This window comes from Xenopus laevis, chromosome 1S (assembly GCF_017654675.1).
Source record: "Xenopus laevis strain J_2021 chromosome 1S, Xenopus_laevis_v10.1, whole genome shotgun sequence".
NCBI lineage: Eukaryota > Metazoa > Chordata > Amphibia > Anura > Pipidae > Xenopus > Xenopus laevis.
The window spans coordinates 70,757,252-70,785,175 of record NC_054372.1 but is presented as its reverse complement, the minus strand read 5'-3'; the positions used below and the strand labels follow the sequence as shown (position 1 = coordinate 70,785,175).

At 37.6% G+C, this 27,924-nt stretch overlaps 1 protein-coding gene across 3 annotated transcripts; it reads left to right on the top strand.

Annotated features, from left to right (window-relative positions):
- The first annotated feature begins 419 nt into the window (after window positions 1-419).
- nup54.S (nucleoporin 54kDa S homeolog) lies at window positions 420-26,441 on the top strand. 3 transcript variants are annotated; one of them, XM_041574012.1, is made up of 14 exons: window positions 420-730; window positions 3,262-3,360; window positions 5,230-5,391; window positions 10,323-10,406; window positions 13,404-13,550; window positions 15,519-15,748; window positions 16,837-17,024; window positions 17,848-18,044; window positions 18,277-18,331; window positions 19,040-19,133; window positions 22,422-22,529; window positions 23,118-23,237; window positions 24,119-24,229; window positions 26,200-26,441. In XM_041574012.1, exons 1-14 carry the CDS (start codon window positions 685-687, stop codon window positions 26,326-26,328), a joined length of 1,770 nt encoding a protein of 589 aa, XP_041429946.1. In that variant the 5' UTR covers window positions 420-684; the 3' UTR covers window positions 26,329-26,441.
- The last annotated feature ends 1,483 nt before the right edge of the window (window positions 26,442-27,924 follow it).

Genomic DNA, 27,924 nt, shown 5'->3' with positions numbered 1-27,924 from the left:
ATATAAGGACCCGCAAGATAGAAGGGTTTGATATGGGAAACAGCAGTGGTCTCAGAGCAACCAAGCAGTTGCTCTGAGAGGAGAGGAGCTTTCAGCCTGGAACATATAGAGAAACAAGAGATGAGATGTAGTTAGGTGCAGAGGAATGAAGGGCTTTGAAGGTTATGAGGAGGAAGATATTCTTTGTTTTATAGGAACATGTGTAAAACAAAATTATATTTTAGGCAGTTCATGCACCTTTTTTTACTTGGGCAAACAGAATAAGATCATGCTAAAGAATTGGAATGTATGTTTCCTTTGTAACAGTATACAATTAGTTAACCTGTATTTCCATTCTGTTTCCTAAACTGATATGATGTACCAACACTAGGGGGCACAAGGTACATTACAAGCCAGGGACCAGCATAAGCACGAGTGAACCGCATGTATCTTACTATAGGGCGACTGTCTAGAAAACGGCATCTCTATGATACTGACGTATACGTAGTGTCGTACGGAAGGCGGCGTGTTCTCCTTCTGAGCTGGGCCTATCTGACAAGCGCTTTCGTAAGCGCGGGAGTTAATCAGAATTTGGCAGGGCTGGTACGATTAGTTGCTATAGTCTTGTGTGTCAGACTCAGGAGCCGGCCGTGGTAGGAGGGTTAAACTTCTGTAGAAAACCTCGGGGTATCGCTGAGTAGGGGCATGGCATTCAATTTTGGAGCTACCACCGGGACTCCGGCCAATCAAGGTGAGCGAGCAAAACCTGCAGAGATGGGGTAATGTATTGGCCGTCAGACAACATGAGAAACGTGACACTGATCTACTGGGGTTGTCATTAGATGCTGCAGGGCTATGGGGAGTGTTATAGTCCTACCAGAGTTGTAGATTCAAACAACTACAATTGTGGAAAAATCGCAGCAGTACCAACAAAATGAGAAGTGCTTGGTAAATATGAAATCCATTTAACTTACTAGAGGCCTGCCGCCTTAGGGACCGCCTCTAAATTTAAATATCTGACTGAGCAGCTAAAATATGCATGGGAACTTTGTCACCAAGCTTTGCAAAAATCTCACTTTACATGCTTTTAAAACATTCCGTGAAGAATCTAACCCTTGATCTGGACATTAAATAGAAGGTTTTAGGGCCTGAGGCTGAGCTACCTGTGATATGCTGTATAGGGTACATTTGGTCTAGAGTTCCATATAACATTGCCAGATAACCATACAAAAACATTTTTCTTTGACTTGCCCACAATGAACCTTCTTTGCTATAACACTCTTAAGCAGTGGATGACAAATCCACATAAAGGGGAACTCCACACAAACATAACTTAAGCTTTTTGAAAGGTAAACGTAATTTCTACCAACATTGCAATATACATCAGTTAAAAAGTATGCTGGCATTTCATGATTTTAATGGTTTGGAACAGTTCCTAGCCCCCTGCTGATCTGTCTGACTTCTTTGCTGAGCTGGCTGACTACTGTTAAGGTGGCCATAGACGTAGAGTTCCGCTCGTTTGGCGGACGGGCAGTTGGATTGCAGGACCACATACATGCGTACATACGGCCACGATCCGATTTTTTAACCTGCCCAATTGAGATCTAGCTGACTTTTCAGTTAGATATCGATCGGGGAAGCCCGTCTGATGGCCCCACACCTGGGCCAATAAGCTGCCACGGTCTGTCGGCAGCTTTTATCGGCCCATGTATGGGGGCCTTTACTTTTTATCAGCAACTATCTATCCTCAGCCTGCATCCTCCAAACCCCACAATTCCCTGCACACGTGGTTTCAATAAGGAATGGAACATCGCAGTGGAATGCATTTTGGGTTATGTAGTTCCTGCATGCTGTCTGTAAAATGTTTCTAACATTAGTGTTTAGTCCCTACTTCCCTGCCAGGATTTCAAATGATGCAGAAAGAGAAGAACTGTTAAACAGCTGGATCTCAGCATAGAAAAATATACCCAACTGTGATGGGTATATTAGGGGTTTCTGTGTTATGTGGGCCTCTTTATCAAATTTTGGTTTGGAAGCTGGAGTTCCCCTTTAACTGAATTTCATCTTATTGTGGCAGAGGTAAATAGTTAAAAGAACAGTAACACCAAAAAAATGAAGGTGTTTTAAAGGAATGACAGTGTAATGTACTGTTGCCCTCCACTATTGAAACTGATGTGTTTGCTATAGAAACACAACTATAGTTTATATAAACAATCTGTGTAGCCATGGGGGCAGCTATTCAAAAGCAGCATACACAGTAGATAACAGATACATTCTAAAGAATCCCATTGTATACTACAGTGCTTTTCTGTTATCTGCTGTCTTTCCTGGGGCTTTTCTCCTACTGGCTACTCGGCAGCTTGTTTATATAAACTATGGCGTTTCTGAAGCAAACACACCAGTTTTATCAGTGCAGAGCAACAGTATATATTTTTATCACTTTAAAACACTTTTGTTTATTGATGTTACTGTTCCTTGAAGTGTTTCTGGATTAATTGCCATTGAAGCACTTCAAAAAAGGAAGTATCAGAGTATTGGGTTTGAATTGCTGAATGAACCCAATAATTTTTATCTGAGTGGACCTTTATTCACTCTAGTTGTCCGCACAGCTCTAAAGTGCCTCATATACTGTGTGGCATTTTGCAGGAGAAGTCACCTACATAGTTATTTAGTTATTGGGTTGCAGCTGTAAGATAAAGCTGTTGGCCTTACATCCCATTTAACTGCTAATTTTACATTCTTAAAAATACAAACTTAAAGGGGTGTTTTACCTTTCTGTTAACTTTTAATATGTTATAGAATGTCCAAATCTAATCAACTTTTAATTGTTCTTTTTTTTTGTAGTTTTTTCATTTTGTCTTCCTTAAAAACAAAAACAAATGTTCTGTAAGGATACAACTTTTAATATTGCTACTTTTATTACTCTACTTTTTCTTTACATCCTCTCCTATTTATATTCCAGTCTCTTATTCAAATACATGCATGGTTGCTAGGACCCTAGCAACACATTGCTGAAATTGCAAACTGGAGAGCTGCTAAATAGTTTTTTGCAGATTGTCTCAGAATATCACTATCTGCATTATACAGTACTAAAACTTAACTCAAAAGTAAACAATCCCTTTAAACTGTAAAACATGCTCAGCAAAAACATTTTTTTATGATAGATCCACAAGGGTCCATGTGCAATAGTTCTTAATTTCAGTAATGAATAATGAATGTTTTGATCCCTATATGTAATATTATGACTGTTGGAATGGTTTTCTTCCATATTTTCATTTGTAGGTACTACTGGCTTTTCACTTGGCACATTTACACCTAAAACTACTACATCAGGGTTTGGTTTTGGTACAACTACCACAACTGCACCAACAGGCTTTGGAGGTAAAAATAAACTTGTTTATCTGCTTGATCATAGTTAATCATAGTCATACTTTTGTCCTGTGTTTCTTGAGCGACTTTTTAGAATAATCTTTTATATTTCTTAATGTGTTCAAAATTGTTTTTTTTCCTTTAAAGGTGTTTGCATTTTTCCTGAGATACTTACATAACTTTACAAGGACTTTTGGGTAGACCTGTCTAGGTTTTAAATTGATTTAATCTAATTTTTTCCTAATTGTTCAGTCAGATGTGTTTATTCACTTTGTTGCTAGGTGCTGAGTGCAGCAGCTTTGGGCACAGGTCATCGTTGTACTAACTCTTGACAAAGGGCAAGCAGTAAGTACAGGGCTCCTCTGCAGCCTGCACCTACTGGTGCTCCCTTACTTGCATATCTGAAAAACACACTGATCCCCAACCAATGGCTCATGAGCAACATGTTGCTCACCAACCCCTTGGATGTTGGCATCAAAGCAGGTGCTTGTCTTTGAATTCCTGGCTTGGAGGCAAGTTTTGGTTGCATAACAACAAGGTGTACTGCCAAACAGAGCCTCTTGTAGGCTGCCAGTCTACAAACAGGTTACCAAATAGTCAATCACAGCTTTACTTGGCACTCCAGGAACTTTTTGCATGTGTTGTTCCCCAACTCTTTACATTTTAATGTGGCTCATGGGTATAAAAGGTTGGAGGCAAGAGGGTGGATGTCTAGGTCCCTTTCTCTGCCAACCCCTCATGAATACAGTGCTGTATTCAGCATGTCTCTGTTTTGGAGTGAACCTTTGCCAGTTGTCCTAGATTCAGAGCAGGGGGAAAAGTGCTAAAAACATGGCAGATAGTGCCCTTTTTTCACCCAGTTCTGCATGTAGTAAATTAAATTTCCTTTATATTGCATAAGATAATGCACAAGAAATGATACATAAACTGTGTGGCAGCATGGCAACAGATTGCAATACATTATAGTACACATTAGTGAATGACCGATTTGGAGGGCATTAACTGCCAAGCCAAAATCTAACCCACTTAACTCCTTTCTAGTTACATTCAGAAAAAAAAAGCATGCAAGCAAAGCAACCACTACTACCCATCTGAGCAAGCCTGCCTCTGGATATCTCACATGGAAAAACACATTTTTGTTGTTATATTTTGACCAACTCTTTGGCTGTAAAAGCGTTGATTAATGTTCCTTTGTTATGTCTCATTCTAAAATAAATGTAACTGCGATGCCTCACTGCCATTTAAGTGTAATGTTAATGGCAGTGACATTAACATTACATCTTCAATCTGATTTAAGATCAAACCTAGGTCTTAATTTACTTTATTGCTCACAAAATCCGTCAGACATTTATAGATCTTTTAGTCCTATTGCTTTTAAATGTTGTGCAGTTCTGGTACTTGTCCAAATTAAGAATGGTGAATTTGGTGTCTTGAACAATGGGGTTGGTCCATCCTTGCTTTTTTTACTTCTGCTCCTGACAATTATATGTAGACAGTGTAATTTATCTATCAGTTTTTTTTTTTCTGAGCCTTCTCTTCTCTCCTTGTGTGTTTGTGCATGACTATGTTGAGCTGCATAGGGCAATGACATATGAAGGGCATTCACATGGGTGACAAAGCCCACAGAAAACCTGCTTTCCAGATTATTCAGATGTCCAGTTCCTTTAGACTACTAAATACTGTATATCATGGCCTGGATGAATGACAGCCTCATAATCATTCCTTGAATCAGATATATTTAAAAGATAGCCAAAACACAAACCTAAAATTGGTTGTTGCTGTGCGATATTTTATTTTACTGTCTCTTTTGCTTCTTATTCCCTACTTTTGCACTCTGACTCTAATTCTTACCAACTTTTCTTCATGCTTCCTATTCATCAGGATTTGGAGGGCTGGAATCGTTGACCTCCAATGCCAGTGGGTTTAACTTTGGGGGGTTCGGACTAGCTGCTAATCCAGCTTTAAACTTTAACATTGGGAATTTCAGTGTGTCTACTGCTCCAGCAGCACCCTTCAATTTTGGTAACACCCTGGCAAGTGCAGGTAGAGCAATATGAATGTATGTGATGTTTGTCTTATAAAATGCAATGCATTGGTCCAAGAATAAGTCACAGCAGTAGACTAAAGGCATTGAGAATAATACTATTTCTACTATAGACCATTTTTGGTAAGTATATACAATCACTTGGGGGTGCCTAACTTTTGGCACCCCCGCGTAAAGAGAGCTTTTCCTTCTCCTTTAATTAGTTAGTTTTCCATGGTATTGTGTTTTGGATGTAACATGTCTTTGTTTAAAGGCATACAATCACTTTTTGTTTATCCTATGCTTATTATGAATACTTATGTATAGAATAAACTATATTTCTGACTCTAAACAAGAACTTGTTACCAGCAGTGTAAAATGGTGCATAATCCCCATCATCTTTGTAGTTTATCTAGGGCTGGACTAAGTGACTTTTACAACTTTTTCTATGCTACAAGGAGTCTAGCAGATACTTTTCTGTTCGATTAATACTGTATTTAAAAATATTAATAGCTGAAAGTTAGATTTGAGGTTAAGAATATGGTAACTAGCAAAATGTAAAAAAAAGTATGTAGCTTTGAATGGCCCAAATGTTGCCTGCTGATTTAACCTTGCTAGACCAAGTTGGCATCTTTTTGGTCTATGTCTGTAGCCAAAATTATGGCCTACCCAATGGATAACCAGATCGCTGGGCAGGGACTTCATTGAAGTGTCAATGTACTGTTTTCCCAGTGAGTCTACATAGGTCTTTGGTATGGTTATTGGTCCAGAGGCCAAACTATTATGTGTGGCCAAATCCGTAAAAGATATTCTTCCGGTGACCTTGCTACGAAGACAGATCTTTCCTCTGCCATACGTACTCATGTAGAATTGTTTTTTTTTTAATATTAATATTTATTATTGTGATCTCAATCTCTGTCCAAAAAGGGCTTAATATCGCAAATTCTTGGACCAATGTAGTTTAGGTCACACATTCCACCAACCTATCACCATTTCAACATTATTTCATTATTATTTTCATTACTGGTTGAATGCTGCAACTGAGACACATGCAAATACTGATACTGCTCTAAATGCTTAAGTTCAGGACTCTTTTAAAGCAAGACTTTGTTATGAATAAATAATAATTTTTATAAACTGTTGGTTTAGATCTCATTAATATTTCATTAAATCTGCTCTTCTAAACCCATATAACTGACAGAGGGTAGAAAACATTTAGAACATGTGCATATGATTTTAAGTTATGGTTTATAGTTTCTAGTACCATCATGTATTCAATGGAAAAAAACGGTCTTTTGATTAATATAATTCTGTGATCTGTCCCCACAAATGGTTTAAAGAACAGTAACATCAAAAAATGAAAGTGTTTGTTTTAAAGTAATACAAATATAATGCAGTGTTGCCCTGCACTGGTAAAACGGCTTTGTTTGCTTCAGAAACACTCCAATGTTTATATAAAGAAGCTGCTGTATAGTAATGGGGGCAGCCATTCAAAAAAGAAAAGGCTCAGGTTACACAGCAGATAGCAGATAAGCTCTTTAAGAACATAATGGCGTTATTTGTTATCCACTTCAACCTGTGCCATACAGCCTTTTTTTCAATTTCCACCATTGCTACACAACAGCTTGTTTATATGAACTATAGTAGAGTTTCGGAAGCAAACGGATACTTTTACCAGTGCGGGACAACAATACATGATATTTTAATTTTTTGGTGTTACTGTTCCTTATTCAGTGGCATTCTGATACTGGAGCTATCTGACACTTCAAAGCGTCATGCCTCCATATTTGTTTCTTGACTGTTGATGTCCACATGAATTAGCCATATTAAAAAGTAAACATTTAGACATGTCCCTGCTCGGAAAAGCTAGAAACAAACTGTACTGTTGGATTGGGATGTCTACGTGGGACTGTGTAGGCAGCTTGTGGTGTGTTAAAGCAACCAAATCCTAGAGTGCTGTTTTTTCTGACTTATAGTAGTGACAAGGTACTATTTCTGTAATAAATTACGCATGTGACATAAAATAGTAGAGATAATTACTGACACAGGGCTGTACTAGAAAAATAGTTTTCATCAAGAAAAATAATTACTAGTAGGTATAAAATGAAGCATTGCTTTTACTTCATGTGCAAACCATAAGGGTAATGGCACACCACCACTAAAACATTTCAGCTGTGTGCCTGCTTGAAAAATGATGTGGTTTCAATGCTTTGCTGGCAGTTATTCACAATGACACCTGTGGGTTACCACTTTGTCTATTAGGCACATGTGAAGCAGGGTATTTGCACAGACCAATACCAGAGGTTATCTTCATTGCAGGGGCCATGTTCACATATAGTCATCTTTATAGGAGAACTAAACCCTAAAAATTAATATGGCTAAAAATTACATATTTTAACTTATTGTACCAATCGAACATTTGTTTCTCAATAGCAGCAATGATCCAGGACTTCCAACTTGTCACAGCAGTTCACCATCTTGGACAGTGTCTGTGACACTCGCATGCTCGGTGTGATTTGAGCAGCTGTTGAGAAGCCAAGCTTAGGAGTTGTCGCAAATTATCTAAGGAAATGAGGTTGGCCTGTAATAAACACTGATGCTGCAACATTGATTATTAAATTCTGATGCTAGTTGCACTGGTTTCTGTGCTGCCATGTAGTAATTTTATGTATTAATTATTAATCAGCCTTATACTGTGACATCTATGTGTACTGTATATTGTGAGTGGGTCCGTAAGCTCAGTAAGTGACAGCAGCACAGAGCATGTGCAGTGAATCGGGAGAAAAGATGGGGACCTACTGGGGCATCTTTGGAGGCACAGATCTTCCCTGCTAAAGGGCTTTTGGTGACTTGTGCTGTTACAAAAGTCCAAAACATAATCTACAACATGTCTAGCCTACTTCTTAGTTACGCTTTAGTTCTCCTTTAAATGAAGTGTACATGTACGCCTCTAAGTTCCATATATATTTAATGATTTTTTTTTATACATGCTCCTTTTCATTTTATGGTTTAACGTGTTATATTTTAAGAGAGAATATTATACATTTCATCATCCCTGAAGTATAGTTTTTGTGTTTCTGTTGTGGTTCACCAACCCTCCGTAAAGTATGCATGTTTTTGCTTACCCTTTCCAACTAGCATGATAGGTGAAGTAAATCACAGTGGTGCATACAGCAGACCAGCAGTTTCAGTCTGCAAATTGTGCAGTTTGCAACAGTCCCTAATGAGTCCTATATCCACCCATACATTTTTTTTAAAGGTTTTGTGATGGTTATAGTTTTTAGTGCTATCATGAATGTGTAAGCGGGGCACCCTCTGCTGGTCTGGTCAGGAAGTCCGAAGATGAATTTATTGATTCAGGAAGCATCTCTTCTCTGCTGCATTCTGTTATATTTAAAACAATACATTGACTCATAAGTAAAGAGGCTAGAGCACAGTAAGTGTTGTACACAGGTGTAGTTTAAGTTTTTGCTTTACTGGGTCTACCCTCCCTTTACTTACTGTTTTTTTAGGTGCCAACAAGATTTTTGCATAAACAGCCTTTGCAAAAATACTCTAATTGTCTTATTTATAGTTTATGCACACTGTCAATGTAGTGCATTTGCCATTCCCTTCCTCATTTCCAGTACAGATATGGGACCTGTTATACAGAATGCTCGGGACCTGTGGTTTTCCGAATAATGGATCTTTTTGTAATTTGGATCTTCATACCTTAAGCCTACAAGTATGTCATGTAAACATTAAATACACCCAATAAACTGTTTTTGCTTCATTATGATCAAGTACAAGGTATTGTTGTATTATTATTATTATTATTATTATTATTATTATTATTATTATTATTACAGAGAAAAAGGAAACCATGTTTAACAATTTGGATTATTTGATTATAATGGAGTCGGGGCTTTCTGGATAACGGGTTACCCGATAACAGATCCCACACCTGTTTGCTTTCTCAGAAGTGTTGCTGTATGCACACAACATACTCTTTCTGCATTGTCCCATGATATTAACGATGGCAATTATTGTACACTGTTATTTGTTCATTTTTCATTAGCATTATCCTGTGATTGAATGTTTTGTGCTTGACATCGGCAGTACTCTTAATTGGGGCATGATTCACTGTATTCTGTTTTCATTCAGATGTACAAATATGTCTGAACACGACAGAGCTCCCCTGAAGCAGTAAACCTGTACTTGCTTCTTATTTAAAGGGGAAGTTCACTATTCAATTGCCCTGCATTGACATTAAGCTAATGTGTTATAGGGAGTCACATTCTAAGCTACTTTAAATTTTTAGTGAACCAAAAACTAAAAGCTCAGTAACTGCGGCTTCATCTTATTATTTTTATTTATTTTATGACTTTTCTTTATATTCAGACTATTTCTTTATCTTCTCTACTAACTTCCAAACTGCTGGCTTGTTGCGAGGGTAATTATGTTATTGCAAAGAGGCGGCAGGTTAAATTCCAAGCCACAAAACAAAACTGTAAACCATTAATTTTAAAGAATACAAGTGTAATAAAAATGAAGATTCTCTTAAAAAAATGACTTCTGTCTGAACTAGAAACACATTCTTAGAACATTACTTCCTGTGGAATCACTGTTTGAGGAGAAAAGGCCCTTGATAAAACGAAACTGCTTTTAAATTACTATTGACCAACCATAGGGGTACATAAGAAGTGGGTATGTATATAATGTTAAAAGCCAGATAAAGCCCCATTAAAACTGAACTGCTATGTAAATGTTGCTATCTTTATGTATGTTTCCACTTGTAAACAAGCTCTGTTAAAATAAATTACAGCCCTGTTGAACACTTCAAGATATATAATAGACCATCAGCCATGGCCATCACACAGCCAAACTCATATAGAAAACACATCTGCAAATATGTCCATATATCAATCAATTGTGTTGTTTTGGGTTAATGTGATTGTGGATTTTTTTAAAGGTGGATTTGGAGGCTTTGGAGCTACTACAACTGCATCTACTGGGCCAGCTTTTAGTTTTACTACTCCAGCAAACACAACCTCAGGTAAGGAGACTATGGGAGTTTGGGAGGCCAGTTAAAATAGGCTGAGAGATAGAAAGAGATCATGCGTGAGTGTTTTAGCTTTGATAATGTACAATGCAGGAAAAGGAAATGCAGGAAATGCTCCCACTAAAATGTGAAAAAAATATATGAAGGGACTGCAAAAAACAAGCAAACTAGAATCCAAGAAACTGTAAAATTAGGGTTTGAGTAGGAGAAGGGAAGGCGCCATCCTATCTATATCTCATTAATCAGCTAATGATCAGGGATGCCATCATTTTGACCCCACACATGGGCTAATGGGGCTTGCTTAGCAAAGACTGGCCAAGTCGGCATCTATTGGCGAAGGAACTAGCAATTAATTTTTGGCCTACATTAGTAAGACAAGCTACGTATATGCTTCATGGACAAAACCAGTATGTAAACGGCCCAGTCTTTGTGCAGTTGCAGTAACCCATAGTAAACAATATGATGTTTACTTTTAAATAGGTGGCCAGTACATGGTACCTACTTATAGACTTTGTATCATTTATTACACAACTCTCTCACCCCTAACCTCTAAACTTCTGCGTCTTTTCTTCTCATATTACTAACTTTCTCTGGACCCATTACCTGTTAAACCCTGTGCAGTCTGACATGCACACTCAACTGAGCCTTATGTAGAGTTGCAAACGATCTTCAGAATGCCAAGGACAAAGGACACTCTATTCTCATTCTCCTGGACTACTTCTGCTTTTGATATGCTTGACCATACTTTTCCTATGCATATTCTTTATTCTCTTGGTATCTGTGATCCAGCTGCATCCTAGTTCTTTTCCTACCTTTCTAACCACTCTTCTCTGTTACTTTTGTTAACAAATCCTCTTCCCTGGTTCAGCTTAGTGTGGGAGTGTGTCAGGGTTCTATACTTGGTCCTCTGCTCTGCTCCCTTTACACTTTCTTCACTTCATTTAATTTGGTCCTAAATATCATTTATACGCCAATGACATTCAGATATATTTAGACACCCCTTCACTAAATACTGATGTACAAATCCAGATTGCTCACGGTCTTCCAATCCAAACCCAACCCTTCACCCCTTTTCTGTTACTATAAATAGTATGACCACTAACTCTGTTAATTCAGCACGATGCCAGGGGTTTATCTTTGACTAGTCTCTATCTTTCACTTATCATATTAATGCCTGTGCATTTTTTGCCCTCCAATTTGTGCCTGTATGTTATCCACAAACTTAGGGGTATATTTATCAAAAAGTGAAGTTAGAGTTTGCCACAGTCCTCTAGAGTGAAATTCGCCCACTCTCCATTCAGTTCTATGGGATTTTGAAAGTTGTATTTATCAAAGGATGAACTTTTACCCATTCATAAATACTCTTTTAAAAATCCAATAGAAATAAATGGAGAATGGTGGAATTTCACTCTAGAGGACTGTGGTGATCTCTAACTTCACTTTTAGATAAATATAGCCCATAGACTAATCTACTTGGGCAGGAACCTCCTTTCTAAAGTGTCTCCTACCACGTGACCCTAAGGGGCAGATTTATTAAGGGTCGAAGTGAAAATTAGAATTTTTTTTTTGTCAAAACTCTCAAATTTGGTTTGTGAATTATCCAAACTCGATTTGAGTTTTATTCGAGTTTTTATTTGAATTTTCGAGATTTATCATGGCCCTTTTAAGAATTCAAATTTGACTATTCACCACCTAAAACCTACCTAAATACGGTATAAGTCAATGCGAGAGGTCCAGGAGGATCCAAGTTTTATTTTGGGAGAAAAAACTCAAATTTAATTTTTAAAATTCGAATCAAATTTGAATGGATGTTTTTAAATTCAAATCGAGTTTTTATAATGCAAATCGAATTTGATTCAAGCTTTCGGATCTGTAAAATTCGACCGAGTTTAACAATTCAATTTTATTAATAAATCTCCCCTTCGAATATAAGGGAGTTTAAAAAAACTTGCATGAATTCGAAATTCGACCATTAATACATGTGCCTCCCTATCTCTGTGTATTTATACTTATTTATTGTATGTATTATATGTGTCCTCCATGTGTGCACTTTTGTATATTATAATATTGTACAGCACTTTATTTGCAGTATATTTGTAACTCTATTAATTCAGTGGGTTGAACAAAAAGATTGCATAAAATGTGAGTAACTAAACCATTTTTTAACACAGTCACTTTATTTCAGGGGCATCAAAAGTAATTGGACAAATTAAAAAACTGAAAATAAAATGTTCATTTCTAATACTTGATTGAAAACCCTTATCTAGCAATGACAGCCTGAAGTCTTGAACTCATGGACATCACCAGATTCTGGGTTTCCTCCTTTTTAATGCTCTGCCAGGCCTTCACTGCAGCTCTCAGTTGACATGGGGCAGCTGGGAAATTGACAATATGTCTAGCCCCATGTCAGATTTCAAAATTGAATATAAAAAAAATCTGTTTGCTCTTTTGAGAAATGGATTTCAGTGCAGAATTCTGCTGGAGTAGCACTATTGCGTTTTGAAAAAAAACATGTTTTTCCATGACCGTATGTATCCCTTTTAAGTTTTCACCTGCATGGAGAGCTCCTGAAATGAAGTGATTGTGTTTAAAAAGGCTTTAGTTCCTCACATTTTTATGCAATCTTTTTGTCCAACTCACTGAATTAAAGCTGAAAGTTGTTTAATTTAAAATTCATTATGGTAATGTACAGAACCAAAATTAGAAAAAAGTTTTCTGTCAAAAGATTTATGGGCCTAACTGTAGGCATTTAAAAGCAAAGCGATTCCCAGCACCTACCAACACCTTAGCTGTAGGGTGTTTTTAAGGAGTTTAGTTCTGCAACAGGACCGACAAAGACTGCCAAATATTACACATTCATTGCTGCTTCTACCTACTGTGTACAGTGTATGGTTGAAGTTATTCAAAAAGGATAACCTCTAATAAATGGATTTGTCATTCAAACTGTATTAATTGTTTTCAACATAAACATTTCAACCTTATTTTGTATAGGTCTCTTTGGTGCTACACAAAATAAGGGATTTGGCTTTGGAACTGGTTTTGGGTCAACTACAACAAGCACAGGTCTAGGTACTGGTCTTGGAACAGGTTTGGGTTTCACCGGATTCAATACATCCCAGCAGCAGCAACAGCAGTCAGGTTAGTATATAAGGACTATTGATTGGGAATCAATGTACAGTGTATTTCTTCTTTAAAAATATGCATAGAAAAACAAATATTTAAAATGTACAGTTTTTTGCCCTTTAGATATCTTCCTTCTAATGGAGTATTGCTGTTATACATTTACAGCTGTCATAATGCTTTATGGGTGTAATGAAAAATTTATTTACTGTACGGTTTCAAAAAAAGTAACATCCACTCCTGCAGTCATGCTAACTGGTAAATTACATCTTGGTGCTTTGGGCTAATGTCTTTAACAGCACCCATAGTGACTGATTTATAAGAGATTGGATTGATGAATCTGGAAAGAATCGGCACTTCAAGCTGCTTTTATATTTAACAAAATTTTCCTATCGGAAAGATTTGGTCTAAAAATGTCTAAATGGTTGAAAATGTTAAAAGGGTTTACTCACCTTTTAGTATGACGTAAACCGTGTTATTCTGAACCTATTTGTAGTTGGTCACCATTTTTTTAATTTTGATTTTACATTATTACATTCGATTTTTATTCTACTGCTCTCCATTTTGGAGTTTCAGCAGCTGTCAATTTTATCAGCTCTCTAGTTGCAATTTTCAGCAACCAGCCAGTGATTTTTATGAAAGAATGGAAGATGAATAGGAGAGGGCCTGAATAGAAAGATATGTAATAATAAAATTGAAGCCACACAGAGCAGTACCGGTATGGGACCTGTTATCAGGGTCAGACTGGGCCGGCAGTACACAGGGAGAAAACCCAGTGGGCCCTGGCCCTCATGGGCCCCTGCTGTCCCAGACCCGCTTCCCGGAATGTGCGCAGGGGGCCCCCTGGAAGTTTGGAACCCTGTGGGCCCCCAATGCTTTCCGAAATTTTGATCTTCATTACTTAAATCTACTAGAAAATTATAAAATTAAACTAGAAAAAATTGAAAACCCCCAATAGGCTGGTTTTGCCTCCAATAACATTGATATCTTATTTTGGATCAAGTATAAGGTACTGCTATATATATTTATAGAAAAAAAGAAATGATTTTGAAAAATTGGAATGGGAATCACGTAATTCAGAGCTTTCTGGATACCTGCGTATTTAGCCAATTGTTTTCCATTCGAGAGTGGAAAATAAGCTTACCAAGTAGTAATTATAAACCACCTGGTAAAATGTATGGTATAGGATACAATATCTGGAATGCTTGGCATTTGAGGTTTTCCACATAAGGGATCCTTCTATAATTTGGATGAATGAAATAAACCCAGTAGGATTGTTTTGCCACTAATGTGGATTCATGCAGTATAGTTACCATCAAGTACAAGGCACTGTTTTATTGTTACAGAGATCTTATAAAAATGAGCATTATCTGCTTGGAAACGGCCTTTCCAGATAAGGGATCCCATACCTATACTGTAATCTGTTTCAGCACATTCTCTACTATACTCCAACTTGCATCTTACTGTGGGAATCTACTTTTCACATGCAGGAGCTTCAGATAATTAAAATACTTATTGATGGAAATGCAAATGTAATTAGGCTTTTCCCACTCTCCTGGATCTAATTCACCTCTCCATGGAATTCTTTAGGAAACTCAGATTTTCTTAGGTGATTCCGAATTTCTCTTGTTCCATTTTCTTGTTTCCTTTTTTAGTGCTACTTTCTTTCTTTCTTTCTTTCTTTTTTTTTTTTTAAAAAACCTATGAGCATCCCTATAGGATAATTTGTTCGCAGTGGATTTAGTTACACACAAGGCATGTGTTTTGCTCTTGATAGACTAACTCATCAAGGTATGCCATTCAGTTCTTTACGAGTGGTGATCTGGCATCTCCAGTGGCATTTGTAACTTATTTCACAAAAGAATATTACTATTAAATGTTTCCGCAGCTTGTATGTGCATTAGTGTAACTTTTGCTAGTGTAGCGAGTGTGGGCTCTTTGTTAACCAAAAGTATTTAAATAAAATCATAAATGTTTGTTTTGTAGTGCTTGGAGCTGGTCTTTTCAACCAATCTTTTCAAAGCACCCCCCAGTCGAACCAACTCATAAACACTGCTAGTGCTCTTTCTGCACCGACTTTACTTGGGGATGAGCGAGATGCAATCTTGGCAAAGTGGAACCAACTTCAGGCCTTTTGGGGAACAGGCAAAGGCTTTTTTATGAATAACACACCTCCTGTGGAATTCACCCAGGAAAACCCATTTTGTAGGTTTAAGGTAAAGTTGAAACAAAAGAAACCTTTTTCAGCTTGGTAAACACTTATTTTGTATACCAAATATTATACTGACTCAAAGCAAGGCGACATAGTATCGGTATGGGACCTGTTATTGGAACCTGAGTTTTTTTTCCGGACAACATTTTTTTTAAATGTAATTTGGATCTTAATACATAGGGGCAGATTTATCAAAGGTCAAAGTGAATTTTCGAATTAAAAAACTTCGAATTTCAAGGTAATTTTTGGGTACTTTGACCATCGAATAGGCCAAATTCGACTTCAACTTTTATTCGAATTCAAAATACTTTGAATATTCCAACATTCGGAAATCGAAATACTTCTCTTTAAAAAACTTCAACGTTTTTTTTTTTTTTGTAATTCGATCGCAAACAGCTAAATTTAATCAAAAAAAACTTTGACTATCAAATTTTTCAATTTGATGGCCGAATTTCGAAGTTTTAGCACTTCAAAATTTGCCGACCCTCTAAATTGATACATTTATTGTTACAGAGAAAAGCAAGCTCTTTTAGTTTACAGTAATAGTTTACTGAGATGCCGGATTTTCTGACTTTTCCATCCTCGGGGTTTAATAAATTCTGAAAAATGTGATTTTGGAAAAAAATTTAAAAAAATAATATGGAAAGTAATAAAAAAAACAATTTCTGGTGAACAACAAGTGAAGTGAAAAAAAGTGTTTGGAAGGTGAACAACCCCTTTAAAGCAACTTCAAATACTAAAAGGAGAAAAGCATAAGAGTCTGTTTTTAGTATACAATCATATAGTACTATTGTATAGTTGTATACAATATACAACTATACAATAGTTTACTGTGTTAGTGAGGATCAAACAGTGAAACGTTGTACAACGAACATGTGAGTTTTTGATACCTATTTGTCTGATTTATGGACATCACATAAAGACGTAAAAAAAAAAAAAATAACTTCTTGCATTAGGTGCATTAGGTGCCAGACATACCTATATGACTGTGACCTAGTTAGTGCTTAGAGTTATTACTTTTTATGCACCTTATGGATCCATTTTTATTTCTCTCTGAAGCTTTTTTCTTTCTTGCTTTATAATGTCCCTTAGGCTGTTGGTTTCAGCTACATCCCTAACAACAAGGATGAAGATGGTTTGATATCTCTTATCTTCAACAAAAAAGAATCCGACATCCGAGGGCAGCAACAGCAGCTAGTGGAATCTCTGCACAAAGTCCTTGGGGGACACCAGACATTGACTGTAAATGTGGAAGGGGTTAAAACTAAAGCAGATAACCAGTAAGTGTTTTTTTTTTTTTTTTTGCCTACCTTGCCTACAGAATAGTGTACAATATTATATCATATTGTTAGTGGTGAGCTAGCATTGGTAAAGATAAGACATTACAATTGGTATTTCATATTTGTTTAGGATTATGTGTGTAGTTGAAACACATTGAGGGGTTAAACTTGATGGACTTTGACCTTTTTTCAACCCGATCAAACTATGTAACTATAAAACTGTCTGTAACTTAGATGATATATACAACAGTAAAAAAGCAATTACTAACATATGAAAATTTGTATAAGGTGCAACAAAAACCGTAAATAGCAGGAGTAAGTATTTGTTTGATTTTAAGTGGACTATAGATGAGAACTGATTAATTTACAAATACTTAGGAGACATGGTTATTATTCAGTGGTGATTTTCTTTGTGTTTACTCTGTTTTCACTTGGCACTGCTCAAATACACCTCACTGATCCTGGGCTGTACAGAAATGGTTTGTTTTCCATTGTAGTCCTAGTCATTTTGCAATGCTACACTAGGTTGTGTGAGGCCATGGTAACAGTCCACTGCTAAACCCAATTTAATCCACAGTGTTTACTGTTGGGCTTTTCAGACCTACCTAATTATTTATCTGGCCAATTTCTGACAAGATATTTACAAGTCCGTTATTTTGGTCATATACAAGGATTAATAAACTGTAACAACATTGGCCAGTGTATGACCAGAGTAAAGCTTAAAATAAGTCAGTAACTACAGTAACAAATGAGCCATAATTGCTAGCAAACTTTAGGCTCTGCAGCAAATAGTACATTTCATATTTTTAACTTTTTTTTTTAGAACAGAAGTCATAATCTATGTTGTAGAGCGGTCTCCTAATGGAACTTCAAGGCGAGTCGGAGCCAGCGCTCTTTTCAGTTACTTTGAACAAGCACACATCAAGGCTAATATGCAGCAGCTCGGGGTTACAGGGGCAATGGCCCAAACAGAACTTTCTCCAGTACAGATTAAGCAACTCATCCAGAACCCTCTTTCAGGTATTCATTGTGAAGTAATCAGCGTAAGCTGATGAGTGGCTCAATATTTGAGAAAAGATAATGAGAGTTTGTATAAAGTAATGTCGTTTTCTGTGTTTGGAATAAAGACACTATACATAAGGCAGCTCTTTATATTAGTCTAACTAAGATTAGTTATGAAAGCTTAAAGGATTGTCACATTTATGTATGAAAGTCTAGTAAATGCTGTTGGTTTTATTTTTCTTTGTATTAGGTGTTGATCCAATAATCTGGGAACAAGCCAAAGTGGACAATCCAGATCCTGAAAGGTGAGGGACTGGACAGCATTACTATTCTAAAGAGAGAGAACACATCCAAAAGTGTTCATTTTTATTTGAACATTGTATACAGGTGGCACCTCCTCTGAGTTGATCACTGACCAGGACTGTTTAGATATTATTTAAAGGGGGCATCATTTTTGTATATAGGCCAGTTGACTTTAGATTTGTTAAAGGACATTTAAAGTGTATTTCACTGAGGGTGCCAAATTGGCCTGTGCTCCTGTTAGATCACTGCACCAGCCTGTAGAAACAAATCTGTGCTGCAACAGCATTTTATTTCTCTTTTTACTGGCATCCCCGGTGAAAAACCCTGTTTGCACATGCACAGTAGAGTAAACTGGTGAGATCTGTTCTACTGCCCATGAGCGAAAGGAGCAAAGATCTAAGGAAAGGAGATGCCATGGCAGCATTTAGGTCATTTTTCCATGGGCTGGTGCAGTTTTCGTCTAACAGGAGCACCGGCCCAATGAAAAACCTAGCAATTTATTTCACTTGTGGTACCTAACATTTAGACAGCCCTCAGTGCAATAGACTATACATGTATTTTAATGAGTTGCTAGTTCAACAACTACACTTTTTATTTTGATGAGAATTGTTGGCTCTTTATGAATGAACATTGTGTTCGTGTTTAATCTGAACATATATACTCCAGAGATATCAGTGATTTATATGCAACAAAATTTTTTATTCTTCCAGGCTTATCCCTGTTCCTATGATTGGTTTTAAAGAGCTGCTAAGAAGACTTGAAGTCCAAGATCAGATGACAAAGCAACACCAAAGCAGACTTGATGTAAGATTTAAATGAGCACTAAAGCTTAACTAAAGAAGTAGGGCAGACATGTTGTACATTGTGTTTTGCACTTCTTTATCATCCAAAGGGAGTCAAGACTGTTTAGCAGTAAACATCTGTGCATCCTAAGATGCCCCATTAGCTCCCCATCTTATTTCCTGCTGATTCAATGCTCTGTACTGCTGTCACTTACCTGAGCTTAGGGACCGACACACTATATACTGAATGTATATAATATACAGTAAATGTCACAATATATGGCTGCCTGGTAATTCATTCAAATTATTGGCACTTGGCAGATCAGAAACCATCACAATTAGCATCACAATTTAATAATCGCCCCTTTAACATTAGCTGATATGACCAGCCAACCTAATTTTCTGCTTGATGAATTGGTACAACCCATAATCTTAGCTTCTCAACAGCTGCTCAGAGCCCAATAAGTATGTGCGTGTCGCAGACACTTTCCAGGGCAGTGACCTCCTATAACAAGTTTTAAGTCCTGGATCAATACTACCAGAGAGAAGCTGAACCTTTAAGATTGTTCAATAAGTTATTATATAAAATGACATTTCCAGTCATAATAATTTCTAGTTCTCTTAAGCACAATGTTTTTATTGCCTCTATATAATAGACTTTAATTCTCTGGGAAAGGGACCCCCTTCATTTGGTCCTTCAACACCTACTACTTTATCCTAAAAGTAACATTATTTTTGCATTTGTAGTCTATTCTTGTTTCTCTTCCCTAGATTGGGGGATACAGGCACCATGGGGATGAAGATCCCGCAGCTTAGAAAGCGAACTCCTCCTCCTGCAGCGGGTCGGGTACCAGTAAAAACGTGCGGTACCCTGCGGGTTGCGGGTAGAAGTTCCGGGTGTGGGTATAGACGCAGGTCAGGTCGCGGGTCTTCTCAATAGCGATTTTTACTCCTTTTTGCTGATTATGCCTACTTCCGATGATGTCACTTCGGTTTACAATGACAGCACTTCCTGTTTTACGTCTTTTTTTTTTTTTTTTTACTGATCACGCCTACTTCCGATGATATCACTTCCGGTTTACAATGACAGCACTTCCTGATTCTTGATGATCAGCGGGTCTGGGTTTTGGATAAAGTACTTGCGGGTCGAGTCAGGTAGCGGGTCCAATCGGGTAAGAATGCAGGTAGCGGGTCCGTATTGCAGGTAACGGGTATGGGCCGGGCACGGGATCCAAAAATTGGACCTGCGCAGGACTCTGCTCTGGGCTGATGGATCAGCTGACCGTTCAGGGATTTTGGATCAGGAAGAAAGGAGACTCCCAATCAATCTCCTAGCGCTCAGAGCGATTCTATACTCTCTCAGACATTGGACAGACCTAGCAGAGGCACAAAGCATCCTACACTGGGCAGAAGAATTCGTGCCAGCAATCTCGGCGGTATACATACCTGGGATGGACAACTGGATGGTAGACTACTTGAGCAGGGAAACCCTAGATCCAGGAGAATGGAGTTTACATCAGGAAGTGTTCCAGCTGATTGTAACAAGGTGGGCCCTTCCAGAGGTGGATCTGATGGCGTCACAATCACATGGTTCCAAAATTCGTGGCAAGAAGCCTCGACCCGCAAGCATATGCGGTAGATGCATTAGTGATCCCATGGAAGTTCAGGTTGGCAGATGTTTTCTCACCTCTGGCTCTTCTCCCAGGAGTCATAAAAAAGATAAAGATGGAAGGAACTCTAACCATACTAGTGGCCCCCGTACTGGCTGCAAAGTACATGGCTAGCAGATGTCATAAACATGGTGGCAGAAGCGCCCTTACACTTACCACAGAGAGGAGATTTGCTCACACAGGGTCCGATTGCCCACCCAAATTCACATTGGTGGGATTTAACGGCGTGGTTTAACGGCCCTAGTATTACAAGCATCAGGGGCTCCAGCAGAGGCTATACCTACCATGCTGCTAGCGTGAAAACCCATATCGGCCAAAAAGTATCTAGAAGACTTGAGTGGTGTGAATCCAGAGACAAGGAACCAAGGCTGGCCTGAGTAGAAGAGATTGTAGCATTCCTCCAGAGCAGTTTGAACAAGGGTCTCTCCGTAGATTCTCTCTGTCCTACAAGAGGACCTCTACGAACCAATAGACATTATTCAACTGTCTACATTGACGGAAAAGGTAGTGTTCCTCCTAGCAATCACATCAGTGAGGAGGGTTTCGGAGCTGGCGGCTATCTTGTGCGAACAAGACTTGGTAGTCCCATAATTTTATCCAGATCCAAAGGATCATCTAGAGGCAAAGCTTAACAAACTAGTTGTTGTTTGAGCAATCAAGGGATATTTGTTGGCAACAGAGAAGATAAGATCCGTGGGCTCACTCTTCATTCTTCCAGAATGTCCAAGTAAATGTCTACGGGCCTCAAAGACAACTATATCAAAGTGGATTCAGGCTACGATCATCCGAGCCTACACACACACACAGAGGTAGAGCACCTCCGCTTAAGGTGAGGGCCCATTTGACTCACTCTATGAGCACCACTTGGGCGTTCACACACCAGGCATTAGTGGACCAGTTGTATCGAGCAGCCACCTGGTCTTCCATACACACCGTCACACGGTTCTACAGGCTTCACGTAGAGGCGTCAGCTGAAGCCAGTTTCGGGAGGAAGGTGTTGCAGACAGTTGTCGCTTAAAGCTTAAATATAGCATTCTAGCTTGAACTATTGCAGCTAATCTATTGGCAATAAAATGCCTCCGTAGCTTTCCTTCTCCTTTAGGGGTTATTGTCCGCCCTCTGGGGTTGCTTTGGGACATCTCCATGGTGCCTGTGTCCCCCAATCTAGGGAAGAGAGATTTTTGTACTCACCGTAAAATCCTTTGGGGGACACAGGCCTTCCCTCCCTGTAAATCGTTCATGCAGTATGGTTACTCCTCTAAGAGGGGTTTGTTGTGAGTTTGATAGGTTGGGGGAGACTCCTCTGTTTTGGGTTATATGCAAGAGATTTCTCCTTCTTCGGTTAAATAAACTGGCTCCAGGGGTTGGAGGAAGGGATGAAGCCCAGAGCAGGAGCTAGAAGTCAACTGTTTAGTGTCTGCTTTCCAAGATGCAGGATCTTCATCCCCATGGTGCCTTTGTCCCCCAATGTGGAGAAGAGAAAAGGATTTTATGAGGAGTACAAAAATCTATCTTTCCCATGATTTCTGAATGTATTGTTTTAATGGGCATACTGGTAGTGTAATATAAATAAAAATATATTTCTATATGTGGAAAAAAAATTCAAACAAAACATTAATGGCCTTAAATATCTCCCTCAGATTATTTCAGAAGATATTGGTGAACTTCAGAAAAACCAAACTACAACAATGGCTAAAATTGGCCAATACAAAAGGAAACTAATGGAACTTTCTCACAGAGTACTTCAGGTAATGGTGTCTCCCTATAACTTTTCTAGAAATTTTTATATAGATATTTTGAGTGATTTAGCTGGTGGGTGTCTTTTTTCCAGGTACCAGGTGCTGAACTGTCTGACCCAAACTGTCAGGGGTTAGTCTTTCTAGCAGAATATTGTAATGAAACAGCAGCATACTGCATTTGTGATTAAAGTCCCCAAAATTTTTTTTGAAACATTAACAGGGCCCTTTATCAAGTCTGAGTTCTTAGATTTTTCAACTGTTATGAATGGCCAGGTCCGGTTATTTTGGCATCGGCCCTACCTAAATTCTTTGAATCTAATGTTAAGCTTGATCTTAATTATATAACTGTATCTAGCAGTGACCTGGTCTGAGTTCAGGTACTGTAAATTTCTTATTATGTTATTTACTTTTAGGCACAGAAGGGCAAATACTATATATTCTTTACTTAATTTAAGGTCCGTTGTCCCTTAATGCTTTGTCATTGCTTGATTAAAACGGAATAGCAAGCAGTTTAAGATGCTTTCATTATGCTTTAAAAACATTGTGCACTGTATGGGATATTAAGATTAAATGTAAGGTTTAATGTATATTTAATAGGTTTTAATAAAACAAGAAATACAAAGGAAGAGTGGATTTGCTATTCAAGCAGAAGAAGAGCAATTACGTGTACAGCTTGATACAATCCAGAGTGAACTTAATGCACCCACTCAGTTTAAGGTGAGTGATACAGTAATTTTCAGCCTTCAGTTTATTATTGGACAGGGCTTATCTATTATGTGCTATGTAACCTGTGCCTTTTCTCCTTTTTCCAATTTGAATGGTTGCCCCCCATGGCAGCTTGTTTATATAAACTATAGTAGTCTTTCTGAAGCAAACACAAAGTTTTACCAGTGCATGCTAACAGTATATTATATGTTTATTACTTGAAAAAGCTTTCATTTCATGGTGGTATTGTTCCTTTAATATACTTATGTATTTTTCATGTCGATGGAAACAAGTTAAGTACACAACAGCATATACACAGCATTTTATCACTGCCAATGCTTACATCTATACCACATCCTTTCTGAATCAAAATTAAACCACATAAAGCAAAATCAATTGGAAAACCTTAAAGAGCTTCTATATTAATTGAACCTGGCATATAGCTGTAGAAAAGCTGTTAGATACAATTAACTAAACTATTGTTCTTAGAAACAGAATTGCTTCTGCCATATCTTCCTTCACAGAAGCTCTTAAATATGATTTGAATATTTCTAGTGCTTGTGCTTAAAGTTATTCGGAGTCGGTACCTTTATGGCGACAACTATACCCAAAATTGCTTCCGACTACGCGACTCCAACTCCACAGCTCTGGATGTGCAGGTGTTTTGCTACTATGTGCATATCTATGTTAAGATGTATACATCTAAAAATGAAGTATCTCATGCCATTCAAGAGCAGCAGTTTGGTCATCTTCTTTATTCCCTTTAGATATTTTTCATATTCTGATGTGATGGCAGATGAGAAAAGACTCCACTTTAGCTAACATTCTCTCTGTCTGAGTTGTGTATCATACATATATAAACAGACAAAATGACTTTGAGCCTTGTTTTTCAGGGTAGACTCAATGAACTGATGTCACAAATAAGAATGCAGAATCATTTTGGAGCTGTACGGTCTGAAGAAAAATATTATGTTGATGCAGATCTTTTGAGAGAGATCAAACAGGTAAAGCATTTGCATTTTAGAAAGGTGGTTCACTTTAAGTAAACTTTTAGTATGTTATAGAATGGTTAATTATAAGCAACTTTTCAACCGGTATTAATTTTTTCTTGATTTATATGCCTTCTGACTTCCCAGCTCTCAAATGGAGAGTCACTGACCCCATATATAAAAACAAATGCTCTAGAAGGCTACACATTTTATTGTTACTTGTTATAACTCATCTTTCTATTCAGGACCTCTCCTATTCATATTTCAGTCTCTCAGCCCAAATTACCCTAGCAACCATATGAGACTGATAACTGGAGAGCTCCTGAATAATAAGCTAAAAACCACAATCAGTAAGAAATTGCAGATTCTCCAATGAGCACTCCCTTCATCATATTAAAATTGAATTTAAAGGTGAATGACCCGTTTAAACATCCACGGGTAATAAACAGTGGGCATTTTTTTTGGGGGGTGGGGGGGGGATAGCAGATCTATGTTTTATTGGGAATGGCAGTGAAAAGTAACCGGATCTGCACACGCGTAATTTTTTAGCAGTTGGGGAATATCCCCTTTTATTGTGCCACCAACAAGATCAACGTTTTTCCTTCATCAGGATGAAAGGGGATATTCCCTGTCTGCTAAAAAATTGCGTGTGTGCGGATCCGGTTACTTCTTTTCACTGTTGCTAAGGGACCTTGCCCGGTCTACGGAAGTCCAGCACCACCATAAGCAGGGAGAGTGAACTACAGGTGTGCGGAGTTTACAATATATGAATTATTTGGAATGGCATCATTGGCGGATATTTTTTTTCTTTTAGAACAGTGTTTAAAGGAAATGTAAAGCCACAAATTATAGAATTGCTATGAGGACTCCCTTTTTCAAGGTTATGAACACTGTGCAGCTTGCTCTCCCTCAGTCACTTATTTTCTACTTTGGCTTGTCTGGTACTATTCCCTGTCAGTGATTGCATTCATATTACCCGAGAATGTACACGACAATGTATTGTAGACTATATGACGGTGTACTGTGTGCTTACTGTGCCCTTGATCTGCAAGAATGGTGACAGATTAGTAGGCCAAACAGTATGCTCTTGAGTGAGAATAAATAATGTGGTAGATTTACTAACTCTAGAGATAAATATCTCCACTGATTTCTGGAGATGTTGCCCATAGCAACCAATCAGATCTTTGCTTTTGTTTTTTAACTTGTAGGTGACTGTTTAAATATAATTGCCGTGGGCAACATCTGCGAAATCTGTGAAGATGTTTATTTCCAATGTTAGTGAACATTTCTTTAGGACATGAACTTCTGCGTCTGGGAAACTCAGAACTATTATTACCTACAATTTTAAATAAGCTAAGAAAATTAATCACCAATCAAATACATGAAAGTGCATCAAATACATGAAACCCAGGTCCTCCCTCTTTTATACTGGAGCACACAATTATCTTCAGGTTTACTGAGAAGTATAATTTAAGAAATTTAGGTCAATGGCTGATCTTGTTACAGGCCATGTTTAAAAGTTTATATTCAAACTAGTAAATTAACTAGTTACTGGTTATATGGTATAACGTAGTAAAAGGTCCAAAGTGTGTCTAGGTCTTGTAATCCAAGCAGGCAATACGATCCTTGCTTTAAAACAGGATACCTATGAAAGTCTGCTGATCTTTTTTGATTGGGCAATAGAGTTGTAGCAAATGTTTTAATTGCATTGTCGCCTGTAAATCTAGTATTCTGTGCCTTTGATTATTGGTCACTGTTAAAAGAATGATTGATTTTTATACTGCATAACAGTTAGCGGAGTCTTCCTTGTTTTAAGAACAGTTAGATGAGAATTTCTGGTCTCAAAAAGCCCTGCGATTGAAAAGGCAATTTCACATTTAAAATAGAGCCCAATGTGAAAACAAATTTATACTTATACTGCTTTGAATACATCCTTAATTTACACCATGCTGATTTGATCTTTTTTCCCCACCCCCTTTTCTTAGCATCTAAAACAACAGCAAGAAGGTGTGAGCCATTTGATCAGCATTATCAAAGACAACCATGAGGATATAAAACTAATTGAACAAGGACTAAATGATAATCTTCACATGAGAACTGGATTCTTAAGCTGATAAGACTCACAAACTGTTAATAGTTGCCTGGCAACTTAACAATAAAGTAGTTATTTTATCTAGAACCATATCCTTTCTACAGGAGCATCTCATTAAAATTATATTAGAAAACACATCTACATTTCTTTATATTGCTCTTAGAGTATAATATTTTTGCAGGTTTTACTAGAGCTTTCCCTGCTTTCTGGAAGGGGCACCTATCAAGTACTAGTGTAACCCTTGGACTATTGCCCTTATGCACTGGAAAGCTTGACGGAACAGTAACCAAAGAAACTAGTTTTTTTATAGGAATGGCAATAAAATTTATTGCAACCCTGCACTGGTAAAACTTGTGTGTTTGCTTCAGAAACACAACTATAGTTTATATAAACAAGCTGCTATGTAGACATGGGGGCAGCCATTAAAGTGCAGCATACACAGTAGATAACAGATACGGTCTGAAGAAGCTTGTTTTTATAACCATAGTAGAGTTTCTGAAGCAAACACACAAGTTGTACCAGTGCAACACAACAGTACTTTAGATTTTCATTACTTTAAAACACTTTCATTTTTTGGTGTTACTGTTTCATTAACTAAAGCTGGCTACACACATTGAAATCTCATTTTCCTATGCATGATTTGGTCACCCACGCTATGGTTCCTAAAGTTATGATCTGATTAGCCGATTGGGCCCAAATACCATACTGCAGGTCTGGGTTTAGAACTGCAGCAATGCAAATATGTGATTCTCATCTGATGGGATAATAAAATGTATCTGCCAAATATCAATCCGGAAGACCCCTACAAGTGAGACAATAAGCTGGCGACTCCATATGAAGGAGTCAAATCAGACGATTATGTTGTCCCTCTATTATGGTAAATTGAAAGTTAAACAAGAGTGCCATTTGATGCAAGCCTACATGCTACTGTGCTGAATGAACATGCTACACAATATTAGCAATATTGAATCTTGTGAGTTTACCTATAAAACTATTAGGTGATAAAACATTTAATTCTTTAAATATATATATATATATTTTACAGAAAGTAAAAATGTTCAGAACATCTGTAAAGATGTTTATTCATGCTTTTTTAATAATAATAATATTTTATTTCCTGTCCTCACTGCACTTTACTTGAATAGATGCAGGGCAAAGTCATGGATCACGCCTTCAGAGAATTATGAAGGCATGAGAATTATTTTCTAAATATTTTTGACAGACTCAGGTGACTTAAATGTTCAATATAATTGCATAGACCTTTCAGTAAAGGCAAACCCCAGTACTATTCTTTATTACAGAAAAATTGTACACATCTTTTGATCTTTAATAGTCTAAATACTAATAGGCATTTTACCTTAAAGGGATTTTTTCCTTCCAAACACTTTTTATTCAGTTCAGTGGAAATGTTACAGGGCCGTGGTCTTTACACTTACATTGTAATAAACAAAGGCAGTTCAGTGGAACTAATTCATATTTTCTAAAGCACAGACCTTTCACATGTCTCATGACAGACCAGTAGATTGTTAGAAGAGAGATGCATAAACACCAGTTATGTTGCAGGTGGGGAGCTTACCCCTTTTATTGTCACCATCTGTGCATCAAAGTTTTGGGGGGG

Bases quoted from the DNA above. Each gene is read 5' to 3' on its own strand.
- nup54.S (XM_041574012.1), top strand. From the start codon at position 685: ATGGCATTCAATTTTGGAGCTACCACCGGGACTCCGGCCAATCAAG. The intron at 17,025-17,847 runs GTAAGTGTTTTT...TTTTTTTTTTAG, and splicing joins AAAACTAAAGCAGATAACCA to AACAGAAGTCATAATCTATG. The intron at 18,332-19,039 runs GTGAGGGACTGG...TTATTCTTCCAG, and splicing joins GACAATCCAGATCCTGAAAG to GCTTATCCCTGTTCCTATGA.